Below are 13,959 nucleotides of genomic sequence, written 5' to 3' on the forward strand. Positions count from 1 at the left end.
CTGGATCCGGATGTTGATACAATTTGCTCAGATGTTTCAGACGGGGCAGATGCATTTCGTTTGGCCAATATTATTTCATGTTGTGTTCGGAGATGCGCAATTAATCCATTTGTGCTAGAACCTTCACACTTGATAACTTTATTGCACTTGACACACTTTGCAATTCCTCTGTTCTGTTTTCCTCTTAAGAAATAGTTCCAGGCAGAATATTCTGGCACTCCTGGCTTTACCTTTTCTTCAAAATCCATTTTGCAATATTGTTCTCACGCAATTGGTTCAAAATAATTGTTTCAAGCGCTGCTGCCAACGAACCTGACGTTCGTGAGTTATTCGTGTCATCAGAGCTTAACAAACCTTAAGTTCCACACAGAGAAAAAAAAATTACCCTAAATTTAAGTTCTTTTTACTTAATTTTGGGTAATTTTGAGTTTTGCATCCCACTCTCACTTTTTGTTGTCAAAAACGGAACGAGAGATTCGACTTTCTCATGACTATCGTTCAATAAGCTACTAGTGAGTATATGAGATATTCTCTAAGTTGAGTCAATTGATCTTAATTTTGGGTAGAAAATACTCATGAGTAAGTAATTATTTTTGCCGCAGTCAAATGTAAACTACTATAAGCAGTTTACTCAAAATTAGTTTATTGAACGGAACATGGGAGATGAGTGAAAAGAACTTAATTTTGGTTAATTTTTCGGTTCCGTGGCACCTCTCTCGATACACGCTAACATCATTTTACTCAGACGATTCAAAGAGATTACCCAGATTGGGCATAAAGCGGACTTGGTGGTGTAGTTTAGCCAATTTGGTTAACATGTTCAAAATTAAGAGAGCTGCTTTTTTTTTTCTTTTAAATTGATTATACTTTTGCAATAAAATACCGAAAATACCGGTTTTTGTTTTAGAAAAACCGGTATTTTGGTATTGAAAAACAGCACGGTAGTACCGGTAAAACCGGTTAACCAACCCTAATCGCAAGTCGGTCCCACTCAGATTATGGTCCTAAATTAGAGATTTCACGATGTGTTATCCAATATTTGCTACGAAATTTAGATGCATTCTATCCCATTGCACGTTTATTTTTAAAATTATCCCTCCGAAATAAGTGTAAAATGAGAAAACTTGTAAATCGCCGTTTTCTCATTTCCAGTTTTTTACAGACAGTACTGACTTACGGTATGGGCAGCAGACGACGATGAGTTCGAGCTGGTGGATGAATTTGTGTACCTAGGATCATTGGTGACGTCAGATAACAACTGCAGACGAGACATTCGTCCCAGTACCAAGTGTACCATGTACAAGACGCTGATAAGACCGATGGTTCGCTACGGGCACCGGACGTGGACAATGCTCGAGGAGGACCTGCAAGCACTGGGAGTTTTTGAACGACGCGTGCATCGGATCATCTTTGGCGGTATATGAAAACGGCGTATGGAGGAAAAGGATGAACCACGCGCCCGCTATAGCTGATGGGTACAATGGGCGGGACACGTTGTGAGAATGACCACAATCACACAAACATTGTGTTTACCTTGAATCCGGACGGTACATGACGCAGAGGAGCACAGCGAGCTAGGTGGTTAGACCAAGTGGTGCAAGATCTAGGACATGTGAGACGCTCAAAAAGCTAGAGACGAGCAATAATGAATTGAATTAGTTGACGCAACATTGTACAGCTGGTAAAATCTTGCAGGACGTCGTACGAGCTACATTAGGTGACTCTCTGTCACTTTCACTATTGAAGTGACAATGGTCACCTCGTCTGACGTGGTCTCCTTGCAAATTCAACACGAGTGAGCTACTAGTCACCTCAACTCACGTGCGGCGCAGAATAGGTTCACTTACTTTACTTTTGCTGGTCCGACGTCCTTCAAGATTTGACCTGCTGTACAATGCTGATTTTAGATTTAGATTTCCCAAAGAATCTACTGGGTAAAATTTAGCAAATTTTGAAAGCAGTAGAGTCCTGGCAAAAAATCAACCTCAACGGCAACTGCAGAGGACTCAACAGACACTAGCATACGATACCTCAATAGGAAACGAGTGACCAGAGACGATTTTCAGCAAACATCATGCGCATCAGTTGTCCGATGTGTGAAAAGAAGTGGCATTTAGCAGTTCATTCGCACATCGCAATGCGAAGCTGGTGATCAAAGAGTCAAGTATTTAGCAAGCTGCGCATTCTCGAAATGATGTCACTTTTCGCTTACACGTTTCCAGCTGGCTTTCGTGTGTTGACCACCACAGAGGAATAAAAAAGACGATTCAACCGGACGGACAACACCTCTTCCTCCTCCTCGTCCATATTAGTTGGTCATCTGATCCATCGACGTACCGCTCCACGCTGGCACACAAATTTAGCATAACAAACTGATTACAATGGAGAGCTATATGAGTAGAACCACAACAGCAACAACGATGACGAAGGCGACTGTATTCAACAGCCTAGAGTAGACCATTGACCGTTTTAATAGCGGCTCGCTGCCGCTTCGCCATCGCACTCTTGTGGCTATCCAAAAATGGAACTACAAACTAACGGACCATCGGACCATCTCGCAATGTTTAAACTCCGACAGAATGGTGACGATGATTACGCTTGTCGTTTATTGATCCTCCTTTCAACTCAACAAAACACACTACTGAAAGTCGCATTTCCGTTCCTCGAGTCAATGTCACACGAGCGAGATTACTAGCATGAACCATTTTAGCATAAAATAGTAGTTCTGGCCCTTTCGGCTAATTGAGTTGCTCACAATGGGGCAATCTCACAACGTTTTACGATTTAGCTGTTTCAAATCCAAATGACGCCGGTACCGCGGGCCCGAGGCACAGAACTGCATAGTCACGTGCAAGCGGAATCGATGTCATGCATAATTGATATCGGCTATAATCACATTTTCACCGCTCCATAGTGCTACGGTAAGCAAAATTTTCCAGTTTTGCCTATTTTTAGACAACACGAATCCTGAACTTTTAGTTTCACTCACTGTCATAACCACACTTTGTAAGGTTGCATTGCACAGGAAAAAAAAACGCAAAAGTTCAACCGGAGCATGCTTCAGTATAACGAAAAAAAAAATGAAAACATAGGTACCTAGGTTTACTGGCGAAAAGAATGTGAAAGTCATATCATTGGCATTCAACACTCATGTCATATTCATGTGCAGTGGCAGTGCGTCTTGTGCAAAGTTACACAGCAAACATAACAATAAATAAAACGCTGCTGGGCTGGTTGCTGATATATGACACACTCCATTGTGTATCGACGACGACGACGATGACGACGGACGGCTGGTGAACCCAGGCTTTTTGCACGGCTCATTTTATGAGCTTGTGGGGTCAGCGTCAGTGATGGGAATGGAATTAACAAACCAGACGGATTACTTGAGGCTGGTATGAGGTGCTGATGAACCATAACCTCAATACCCGAAGAACCATTGACAATGAGATTAATGTTTTCAGAGAGAAACCCATGACCTAATACGGTGGCAAATCTAGAAATGTTGCAACGCTTCAGGTCACACGACGGCTTATGGAAATGTCAATGAACAGTGCAGAAGAAAGTTGACAAGATCTCTTTAATAAGTATAACAGTTTCTGACCTCCCTTAGCTTAGCTGGCCGAGGTCCAGCTTATACAGTAAAATTATGCTGGAGGTGATGGGTTCGATTCATGGTCCGGTTAAGGTCCGGTGTTAGACTGGTCCTGTACAGCAGAGAAGCTATAACGATGACAGAAATCTTCCATCTGAATGTAATTTGTGAATAGGGAACGTTTTTGTGGACCAAAGAAATTTTCTAATGTTCTACAATGTTGGTCAATTTAGAAATGCCCATATTGTAAAATATCAGAAAAGTTAGCATTGATAAGCTTTTAATTAATCATAGGTTTAAAAACCATAAAAATGCGCTTGTTATGCCATTGATGTTTTTTTCATTTCTCGATTTCTTTTTCGAAGGGACGTATCAGATTTTGTAAACAATGCATTTAATCGTCGAATGAAAATATTGACTTTGGACGAAACTGAACCAAACAATTTTGCTCTGAAGTATCAAGGAATTCTACTTATACTTACCAGTGAACTCTCCTCGTAATTACCTTTGAATCCACATTGGAATTTCCTTGAAACTGCTTCTAAGAATTTGATTAAAATCCTTCCTAGAATTCCCTTGAACTTATTCTGAGAATTCTATTTCATTAAAATTCTTCTCAAAATTTTCGTTTTAACTCTAGTCAAAACTCTTAGCAGAAATCTTTTGAAATTCAGAAACCTCTTGGAGCATTTGAAGAATTTATTTCGAATTCACAGCGATTTTTTTGGAATCAATTCTATTGTAGTTCCTTTGAAAATATCTCCAGAGCACTCTTAAAATTCGGTTTCTCGTTGAATTCTCATCATAATTCTGTTGAAATTCCCCTTAAAACTTATTTGTCATTTTACTCACGAACCCCATACTTCACAGAATCACGTCAGAATTTCCCTTGAAATTTTCTTCACAACCATTTTTGAAATTTTCTAAACTGACCGTGGAATTGAACTGAGGGGGTTAGAAGGAAAGGGATGTAAGTGACTTTGATCGATTCTCTTCATCGACTTTTTCTTTCGTTAATAATTCAGCTGCAAACACATTCCTTGATTCGTGTGCCATTCTGGATGCTAGATGAGAACCTCCTTTATCAAACTATGTGGCAGAAATAGCGCAAAATCTGTTTATAAAGCTGTGGCTATCAAAAGAGCCAGTCGACGAAGAGAATCGCTCAAAGTCACTTACACCCTTTTCCTTCTAACCCGCTCAATTTAAAACTTCTTTTCTTCTCCACAGAAATTCCTCAAAATTCATCTGATAACTTATTAGGACTACAGTACTTGTTCACTAACTGGGCTAAAAGCGCAGACCACTTAGCGAATTCCACTCGCTAACTGGTGTGGCTTGTCAAACGTCAAAAAACACTGAGGGGAGCTGCAATGGACTGTTTGATCGACGTAAAAAAATTTATGTGCCTTGAATTGATACAGTGTAAAGTTTGTCATTGTTATTTTCACAGCATTCAATCTAGCTAGTTTAGAAAGACTCAATGCTTTTGCTCATTACGCTTTTAAGTCGTGATTTCAGTGTGAAATGAAAATAATTGCAATTTTATTTACATTAACACTTAATATTCCATTCGAATACACCTCTCTAATTATGACAACTAAATCTCAAACTAAATGTGACGTCTATTTTTGACGTATAACTGCTTTTTAACTGGGCTACAGGCCAGTTAACGAGTGTCCAGTTGAAAAGCAGCCCAGTTACAAGTACTGTACATCATAGAATAATTTTGGAATTCTCTTCAGAACCTCTCCCTCCTAAATTAAGTAGGAATGCTTCCCAGTATTTCTTTGAAATCATCACTTTGATTCCTTTTAAATTTTACTTAAAATTCCAGGGTTTGTCCGTAGGATTGTATAGAATTTTCCTGTAAAATTATTCCAAGTCTCGGAGCCTTTATTGACTCCAGGGTTCATAAATTATGATTTTTTGATCAAATCTGTGATATTGGAATTTTTAAAAAAATTCACATTTTAATTTTTTTCTCTAAATCTAGGATCACAAAGATTGTTATTAGTCACACATTGTGAAGGCCTTAATGCGACCGATTTGATTTACTGAGCAGAGAATCATGAGTTTAATCTCGCTTTGGTAATAGCAACAACTCGATAACAAGTGGTGTGTTTTAACGTAAGGAGCTCGTTTGCCTAGTGGCAAACGATTTTGCATACTGAGCAGAAGACCGTGGGTTCAATTCCATGCTCCTTCTCGATATAGGATCGTAAGGTATCAATTCAGCTCATCGTTTACCAAAACGAACCCTGCTACAAACCCAACCCTCTTACCCAACAAGCCAGTGATTCCTCGTAGAAGTGCAGAGGACTCCTCGGCTTCCATCAAAGCGAGTGTCACGTCAATACATGCCTACCCATTCACTTTCTTGATCTGCATTCGGACGTGGCCAGCGCTGGTATGGCCTAACTAGTTTACGATCACCAGTTCACATTGCTAGTCCCAACCATCGTCTATTGGTTCTCTGTGTAATTACAGCTGATCTGGAAATAATGGAGTAGCATCCTTGGGCGGTCAATCATGCTGATGCTCACAAATGTTGAAGAAAAGACCAAGACTCTACACAAATGTCAATGCCCCTGAATCGCAAATTTTTAAAGATGTACAGACAACGGAGTGAAGAGACATTTTTTTTTTAAATAATGCGTTTATTTTTCCAGGCTCATTTGCCGTAGCTTTGCGGAGCCGATATTCATTGTGTGGATCACAAAATTACTAACGTTAGTAAAGCGGAGGCCGATTACTCGCGGCTATAGGGTGTCCCAGAATGTCTAAGCACGATTTTTATTTAATACTCATGTTCTCTAATGTATTCTCTTACGATATCCAGTCAGTCTTAAGCCAAGGAGCGGATTTTTTATCTTACCCTACTCAGACTGTTCCAAACGTTGTTACGGAGTTCGCTGCCTTTCCACGTTTCCGCAAATATGCTTTGGTCAGGGCCCAGAAAGTTTCGATTGGCCTGACTTGTGGACAGTTTGGCGAATTCATCTCCTTGGGTACGAATTGGCTACCGTGTCCTTGGAGAAATGAACCGACGCCAAATCCGGCCAAAACAGTACTGAGGCGTCATGTTTGCGGATCATGGGTAACAGACGCTTATTAAAACACTCACGCACGTAAACCTCCGTTTGTTATTGTGTCCGTTGTCACAACAGGTTTGGAAAGCATACCACACTCGCACATGGCATAGCCTTTTTACCGCATTTTTGGGGTAAAATCGACTTATGCGCGTCGTCAACATTTCGGCCACCACGAACGGTGGTAATAAAATAAAATTTTACGTGTCGTTCATAATTACGCACACCGAATTCCAACACAGAAATCGGTCGCATAACTTCCGAGTCATCGGTTTGACGGATGCGGCTTGATTTTCACTTCGCTTCTTCTGCTTCTTATACGTCTTTTGGCCCATTCTTGCCTTGGCCCGCTGGACGGTACTCTTCGTGGATCCCACTTTTTTAGTCACGTCTCGAACCGAAGCACTTTTCTTGCGAGTGAAAGCTTGCGCGATTTTCCGGTTAAGATTCACGAATCACGTTTCGAACGGCTCCGATGCTTACACCTTCCAATTTCTGTTCTGATCTGTTTGCGGTTTTCCGGAGAAATGCTTTGGATTGTCAATGGGAATGCAAAGAACCGACATTTGCGATACACGGAATGGTTGATCGAAACCGTATAAAATGATTCACAGTGATAATCAGCTGTTCGAACGTCATCTGACACAAGCAGGGGTGTTCCAAAATCGTGCTTAGACATTCTGGGATACCCTATATCTTGAGGTTGGGGGTAACAAATTGTAACAGGGTAGGGATTGAGAACACAAGGTTTGGAGAGCCAAATGCTCTTGATCTCGACCTAAGCGACATATGTACTAACGAAAAAGACAAACATGAGGGTACACCGATGGGGAGCTAACAACTTCGGAGAACACAAGATGACACGACACCTGTGGGAGAATAGAATGCAGCCATCTTCCCAAATCACCATCATTCCTTTTTTGTTGCCAACTCATGAGGACTTGCTGACGAGCAATGGAGGAAAAAATTCGCTCAAAAATGTCGCCTTCATAGCGTCCACCTTAGCCAACGAGTCCGCTTTCTCACTACCCGGAATTGAGCAATGAGATGGGACCCAAGCTAAGGTGATAGTATAGGTTAGGTTATCTTTATTAGCGAGACTTTCAGTCAGAGGCTGGATCATCTCTTGACGAATATTGGGGAATCCAGAAGGGGTCCCCCCTAGTGAATAGCGGTGGGGAGCCAGAAGGAACCCCCTAGTTATAGAGTTAATGAGGTGCCATAAAGATCCCTAATTCTCTGGAAACCTGGGCAATTCACTAAGAGGTGCTCTACCGTCATCGTTGTGTTGCAAATATCACAGTGTTTTCGGAACGAAGTCGCACTTCCCATATTGTGGGTCGTCCGAGTATGTCCTGAGCGGAGACGAGAAAGAATCAGTTGGTCATGACGGTTTGGAGAATCTTGCCACTTGGTGGTTTCCCTTTGATTTTTCGGAGGAACGGTTCCCTTTTGCTGGCCCACTCCTGGGCCCAAGCATTCCGAAGTTTGTACTTCATCCAAGCCTTGATATCAGGCCCTGGAAAGGTTTTAGTAGCGAACCTTCCGGATCGGCCCGTAGCCGCAAGATGGTCTGCTTCACAATTCCCCCGGATGCCTTTCGAATTCCTTTGAAGATCTCCTGGAGTTATTCTCAGAATTGCAATCCTCCTTGTAGCTTCTCCCTCATACCCTAAGTATACACGCAGGCAAAAGAACGTAAGAATTTCATAAGAAACACTTATGAATTTTAGCCACAAGAAATCAGTATGAATGTCATTGATTTGCCTTATGAAAAATAATGTTGACAAAAAATAATAAATCGGAGCAAACTGGAACCGAACCATGGACGCTGAGATTACGGAGCTCGTGTGTTGACCACTCGTCTTTCATCGCTTAATAAAATGGAATGGCTAAAGGCGTATAAGAGCTACGTTATGTTAGACGAAATTTTTTCATAAGTCGAATCTTATGAAATTCTTAAGTCTATTTGCCTCAGTGTACTTCAAAAATGTCAAAGGAATTATTTTCCAGATTCGTTTTCTCCCACAAACTTCATGGAATTATCCTCGAAATATCCTTGGAATTTTCCTCTGAAGTTCACAGGAGTTCTGCTCCCAAAATTCCTATGAGTTTTCATTAAAATTTACGTTGAATTCAATTCATCCGGGTTTTCTTGAAATTCTACTCAAAACTATCACATGAAATCTAAAATTCATCAGAACTACCTTTAAAATGACAATTCAGTTGTCACCTTGAGTAAAGCTCTGTAACATTTTGATATCCCACGAGTAAATTATATTAAGGAAATAATTTGATCATATACAAGTCCCTCGTCTGCTCCTATCATATCTGTGCCAAAAAAAAATACGCCAATGCTCCCTCCCCATACCTATTTATGCTACCAAGCTGATACTTCCGATTTTATTATACCGGCATCCACAAACCCCAATATAAACCTTACAATCAAATTCCCTCTTGTCTCTTGTCTCTTGGCTAAGGAGCTATGTAATACATGGATAGGGTTTTACGATCCGAAATTTTACGCTAAAGCGACATCATCTCCGAGCATAGCACTAGGAAGCAGGAAAATCCTGCGACTTCTTGCCACCATCTACGTCGTTGTTTGTTTTGTTTTTCCGATCGATGCGAATTTACTTCCCAACAATTGGCCGGGTTGGTTGGTTGGTTTATGATTTTAATAGAACTTCCGGCTTTTAACCTCGATGCAGCACGCGAAGCGTAGCTTTCCCGCATTAAAGGTTCGAACACAATGAAGCACGGGGCCAGTTTCAAAGTCACACGCCGCGTCGCTTATATTTTCAGTGTGCTTGCACCTTTAATAATTTAAGGTGATGACGGCGAAAGATGCCCTGATGTTAGACTAAATATGTTACGACACTCACGACTCACCCCGAAGCTAGATTATTTAACCTTAATTAATGCTCGTTACTTCAAGCATTACCCAGCGATTGGCGATTAACTTTTACACCAATTATACATTTAACCTAATTGAACTCTCTCCATCTAGGCCGTTAAATACCCGAATGGGGAGCTGCTGCATTCCATCGTCGTCGTTTAACGTTAATCATGTTTGAAGCCATTAGGCAAACCGGCTTTCTTCTAGCTTCCAGTAGTGTACCTATAATATAAACAACCCCGCGCTGATGCATCGTAAATTAAACCCGTGATGATTTTCACAAACATTTGCCCGGTCCCAGTTGGGACCGGCTGTTGCTACGGTACCAGCAGATGGGAAAACTGTGGTCTGGTTTCCCCGATGAACTTTGTATACGCACGCTCGAACGATTTTCAGTACACAAATATTCCAGAGTTTTGAGCAGTTCGGGTCGATTGCTTCTTATTGCTCTATATTCAAAGGTCTACGGTTTACGTTCGGGAATCAAAGGGAACGGAAAATCTGCAAACACACACCCACCCACTCGACGTCGTCGTCTTCCACCGGAATTTTCCAGCACACACCGTCGTCAAATGTTGTTTAAATCACCACCAATTCGGCACGTGCCATGCGTGTCTGGTTTTCCAAACAAATGTACAGTGGGCATCGGAATCAGGATTTTTTTTCTAAAACGCATCATGCGTCTCCAAAGCTTTGCAAAAATCATGGAGACGCATGGTTCATTTTTGAAACATTCGCTTTTTTTAAAAAGTAGATTTCTTTGCCCAGTGTAATTCAGAAATTTCAACCATCCAACCAAAATAAAACATAAATCCTAAACTCTTGATTACTTTACCGCATTTGCAGATTCCACAACATCATCGAGCAGGCGAGAGCAGCGTACGAGTATACCAGGGTTCCAATCATGATGAACCGAAAGCGATGATGGTGATGATCTCGGTGACGACAACCATGATGGAGCCCAGAGTTGGACTGGAGTGAAGTAGCAGCAGAAGAAGACGAAGTGGCAGGCAGTGCGCCATCTCAGTAGAGATAAGAAGTGATATTATAATTACCAAGTGTTCATCTCATGTGGATAGTAGAGTATCGTAAGGACTGAATGCATTTGGCGAATCAGTGCGAATCTGTCTCTAACGTGTAACTAGTGATAACAAGCGACCAGAATTTAAAAAAAAAACGATATTACCTCAGACGTGCTTACATCATCCTGCTGAAATACTAGCGTTCTACTGTGTGTTCTCGAGAAGCGAAGAAGAATCAGAAAAGATCGGAAAAATGTCGAAGAAACCTACGGCGGGACCAGCGCTGCACAAGGTCATCATGGTGGGCAGCGGTGGCGTTGGAAAATCGGCACTCACACTACAGTTCATGTACGACGAGTTCGTGGAGGACTACGAACCGACCAAGGCGGACAGCTACCGGAAAAAGGTGAGTGTCGGTGAACCACTTAGGTTGGGCTATTTTTCTCACAGATGGTGCTTTTTCAGTGGTAGAAAGTTATTAAACAGAACCATGCACAAATTTTGAAACGTAGAAATACTACGCCTTTCATACGTATTCAGTTCAAGCAAAGTGAACGACCACTTCAAGAAATCATTTATGGACTTCGTTATTCAGTTTTGTGTTTCGGAAGCTATTGTCGAACATATCTCGATGAACATTTCAAAAGGTCCTACCTACTTTGATCGATTCTCTTCATCGACTTTGCCACAAAGTTTGATAGCAGAAGTTTTTGGCTTACAGAAGTCATTGTCTTAGAACTTTGAACACAGCAAGGAATGCTTTTGAAATTGAGTTATTGACGAAAGAGCTAGTCGATGAAGGGAATCGATGAATAGGATAGGACCTTTTGAAATGTTTATCTAGATATTTTCTCTCTCCGACAAGCTCGCAATCTGTCATCTTTCCATGTTGATGATACACGATGTGCTTGGATCAGCGCATCTGACTTGACTTCAAATCCACGTTTAATGACACAACTCGAACTCGCTAGAAGTTGCCCGATATTTTTTGTCAACCTACACTCCCGATCATAAGATTAAGGACACCCCCCAAAAAAACATGAAAAATTTGTTGTGTTCATATCTCTGTCATGTTACGTCCAATTTTCGTTTTCTTTAGATTACATTTGAAAGGTATTGAATGGAACTTTTCTCGTCGGCAAATTGTTCAATATAATTTTCAAATTTTGTGTGCTAAAAGTTCACCCAAAGTTACAATATTTTTCAAAATTTACTCTGAAGAATTGTGACTGATTTTCTCAGAATTGGGTTGGCCAAATTTTGAAATAAAAGTAGTAGTAGAACACTTATGCTATACCATTATTATTATTTAGCTTTATTAAGGAGGCTTTCAGCCTTGGGCTGGTTCGCCTCCAATTATGCTATACCATTCATACCATTCAAATAACCTTTGGAGATCGAAAATTGAACGCAAAATGAGAGATCCTTGAACAAAACATATTTGCATGGTTTTTTGGGAGTGTCCTTAAACTTATGATCGGTAGTGTACTTCGAGCTGTTTCGAACTGCTTGTGTCAATAAACATCCGTTTGACTCGATTCACAATTTTCTTCCTTTTTGTAATATGAAAAATAAAACTTTTTAATTGTAAGAAGTAACGATGGTTTTTGTGAAAGCTCGCGCCATCACGAGAAAAGGGTCTATCATTGTTGATCGATTCTCTTCATCGATTTTCTCTTTCGCGAATAATCCGACTGCAAATGCATTTCCCATTGCGTGTGTTGTATCAGGCTAATCAGGCAAGCTAACGTCTTCTTCTGTCGAACTGTGCTGCGAGCTTAACGAGAAGTTCGTTTATGTTGCCGTGGTAAACCGTCGATGAAGAGAATCGATCAACGAGGATAGGCCCTTTTCAAATGTTACGCGAGAAATGCTGCTTTTCATAAGTCAGTCGATATAGTTCAAGCTGGTAGAACTTGCTCGGACTTGCGATTTGAAAGGTGCTTAGGTTTTTCAAACCTCTAGTCCCGTTTAGCTCCGGAAATGAGCCCTAAATCGTATTTTGAGGAATCCTGATGAATGTGGGCGTCTTAGTGGAATACCTGTATAAAGAGAGAGCGAGAGAGACAGAGAAAGATTAGTAATTTTCATTTAACTCCACTACCTTATTTGCTTATCCTTGCCAGATACGCGTATTTCGTCTACAATGTGCAGACTTCTTCAGTGTCTTGTACTAATACTAGACTATTTTGAGGGTTATTTACGTTTTTCAAATTTTTAATCCTATTTATCTCTGGAAATCTGGTCTTAATCGCGATTTGAGGGGTATTTGCAGGGTGATCAGTGAACCGGGAAAACGCCGGGAAATAGAAAAAAAAAACCTGGAAAAGCTCGCGAATTTTGGTGACAAATCGAGAAAAACATATTTTGTCCTCTCTTCTGGAAAATAAGATTCTGGACCTTGAAAAAATGTCAATATCCTTGGACTGGTCTAGAATTTCAGGATACAGTCACTTCGATGTACTATTTGGAGCATTTTTAAGAATATTCCAAAGAAATTTTGAGCAGATTTTTGATTTTTTTTACGCGGTCTTGTTTTCCGTTTTCCTGACGTTCAACTAAAACCCGTGTTTGGTTTTGCTGCTGGTTGTGTTTCGATTAAAGCTCGAAAACCAAACCGTGTTTCGTTTACACGACACCCGGTTTGGGGTTGGTTTTCGTTTACCGGTGAACGAGTTTGAATTGGAAAATTTAAAAACACAAAACCGAACCTGGTTTGTGTTTTCGGGTTCATATTTTGCGGACATGCAATTGAAGAATCAAAGTGACGATTGACTCATAGTGAATGAAAATGGTAATGACGTTTTGATATCTGTCAAATTGCATGATTTTTTTTAGTACATCATCATTTTTTTAAATTCGGATTTTAAAACTAGGTGTCGCAACTTTGCTTTGATTCGCCAATTGGTGTCAGAATTTTTATAAAATTTTAACGGGATGAAATTTTATGAAATTTTTTTAATATTATCTCAAGACATCTTTCCCATACCAAAAATTGATGTCCGCCACCATTTTGAAATTAAAGATGGCGAACCGATGTCCAAGATGGCGAATTATCATCTGAAACCATGCAAAATGTTGATATGGCAGACCGAAATGCAAGATGGTGATCTTTTCTTGACGATTTATCATCTGAAACCATGCAAAATGCTTTGTTTATGGGGCTTATTACGGATGTCACTTCACGGTGAAAACTTGTCTTTTGTCGTCACGGTGAAGTGATTCCCATTTGATTTGTACGGCAATCACGGCTCTTATTCCGAATATCACTTCCTTATCACCGTGTAGTGACACCCGTAATAAGGCCCTATATATGAGCAAAAAAAGGAATCAGAGGTCAAAAATCGTGGT

The 13,959-nt window shown here is 40.6% G+C and overlaps 1 protein-coding gene across 1 annotated transcript in view; it reads left to right on the forward strand.

Moving 5' to 3' along the window:
- The first annotated feature begins 10,452 nt into the window (after nt 1-10,452).
- Nucleotides 10,453-13,959, forward strand: part of LOC135700004 (ras-related protein Ral-a) — a 28,416-nt gene continuing 24,909 nt past the window's right edge. The window contains exon 1 of the mRNA XM_065220363.1: nt 10,453-11,014. Within this exon, the coding sequence (XP_065076435.1) occupies nt 10,862-11,014 (153 nt within the window). The 5' untranslated portion in view covers nt 10,453-10,861. The remainder of the gene's footprint in view (nt 11,015-13,959) is intronic.

This window comes from Ochlerotatus camptorhynchus, unplaced genomic scaffold (genome assembly GCF_037179485.1).
Source record: "Ochlerotatus camptorhynchus isolate MF236.1 unplaced genomic scaffold, CSIRO-AGI_Acam_v1.1 ptg000124l, whole genome shotgun sequence".
Lineage (NCBI taxonomy): Eukaryota > Metazoa > Arthropoda > Insecta > Diptera > Culicidae > Ochlerotatus > Ochlerotatus camptorhynchus.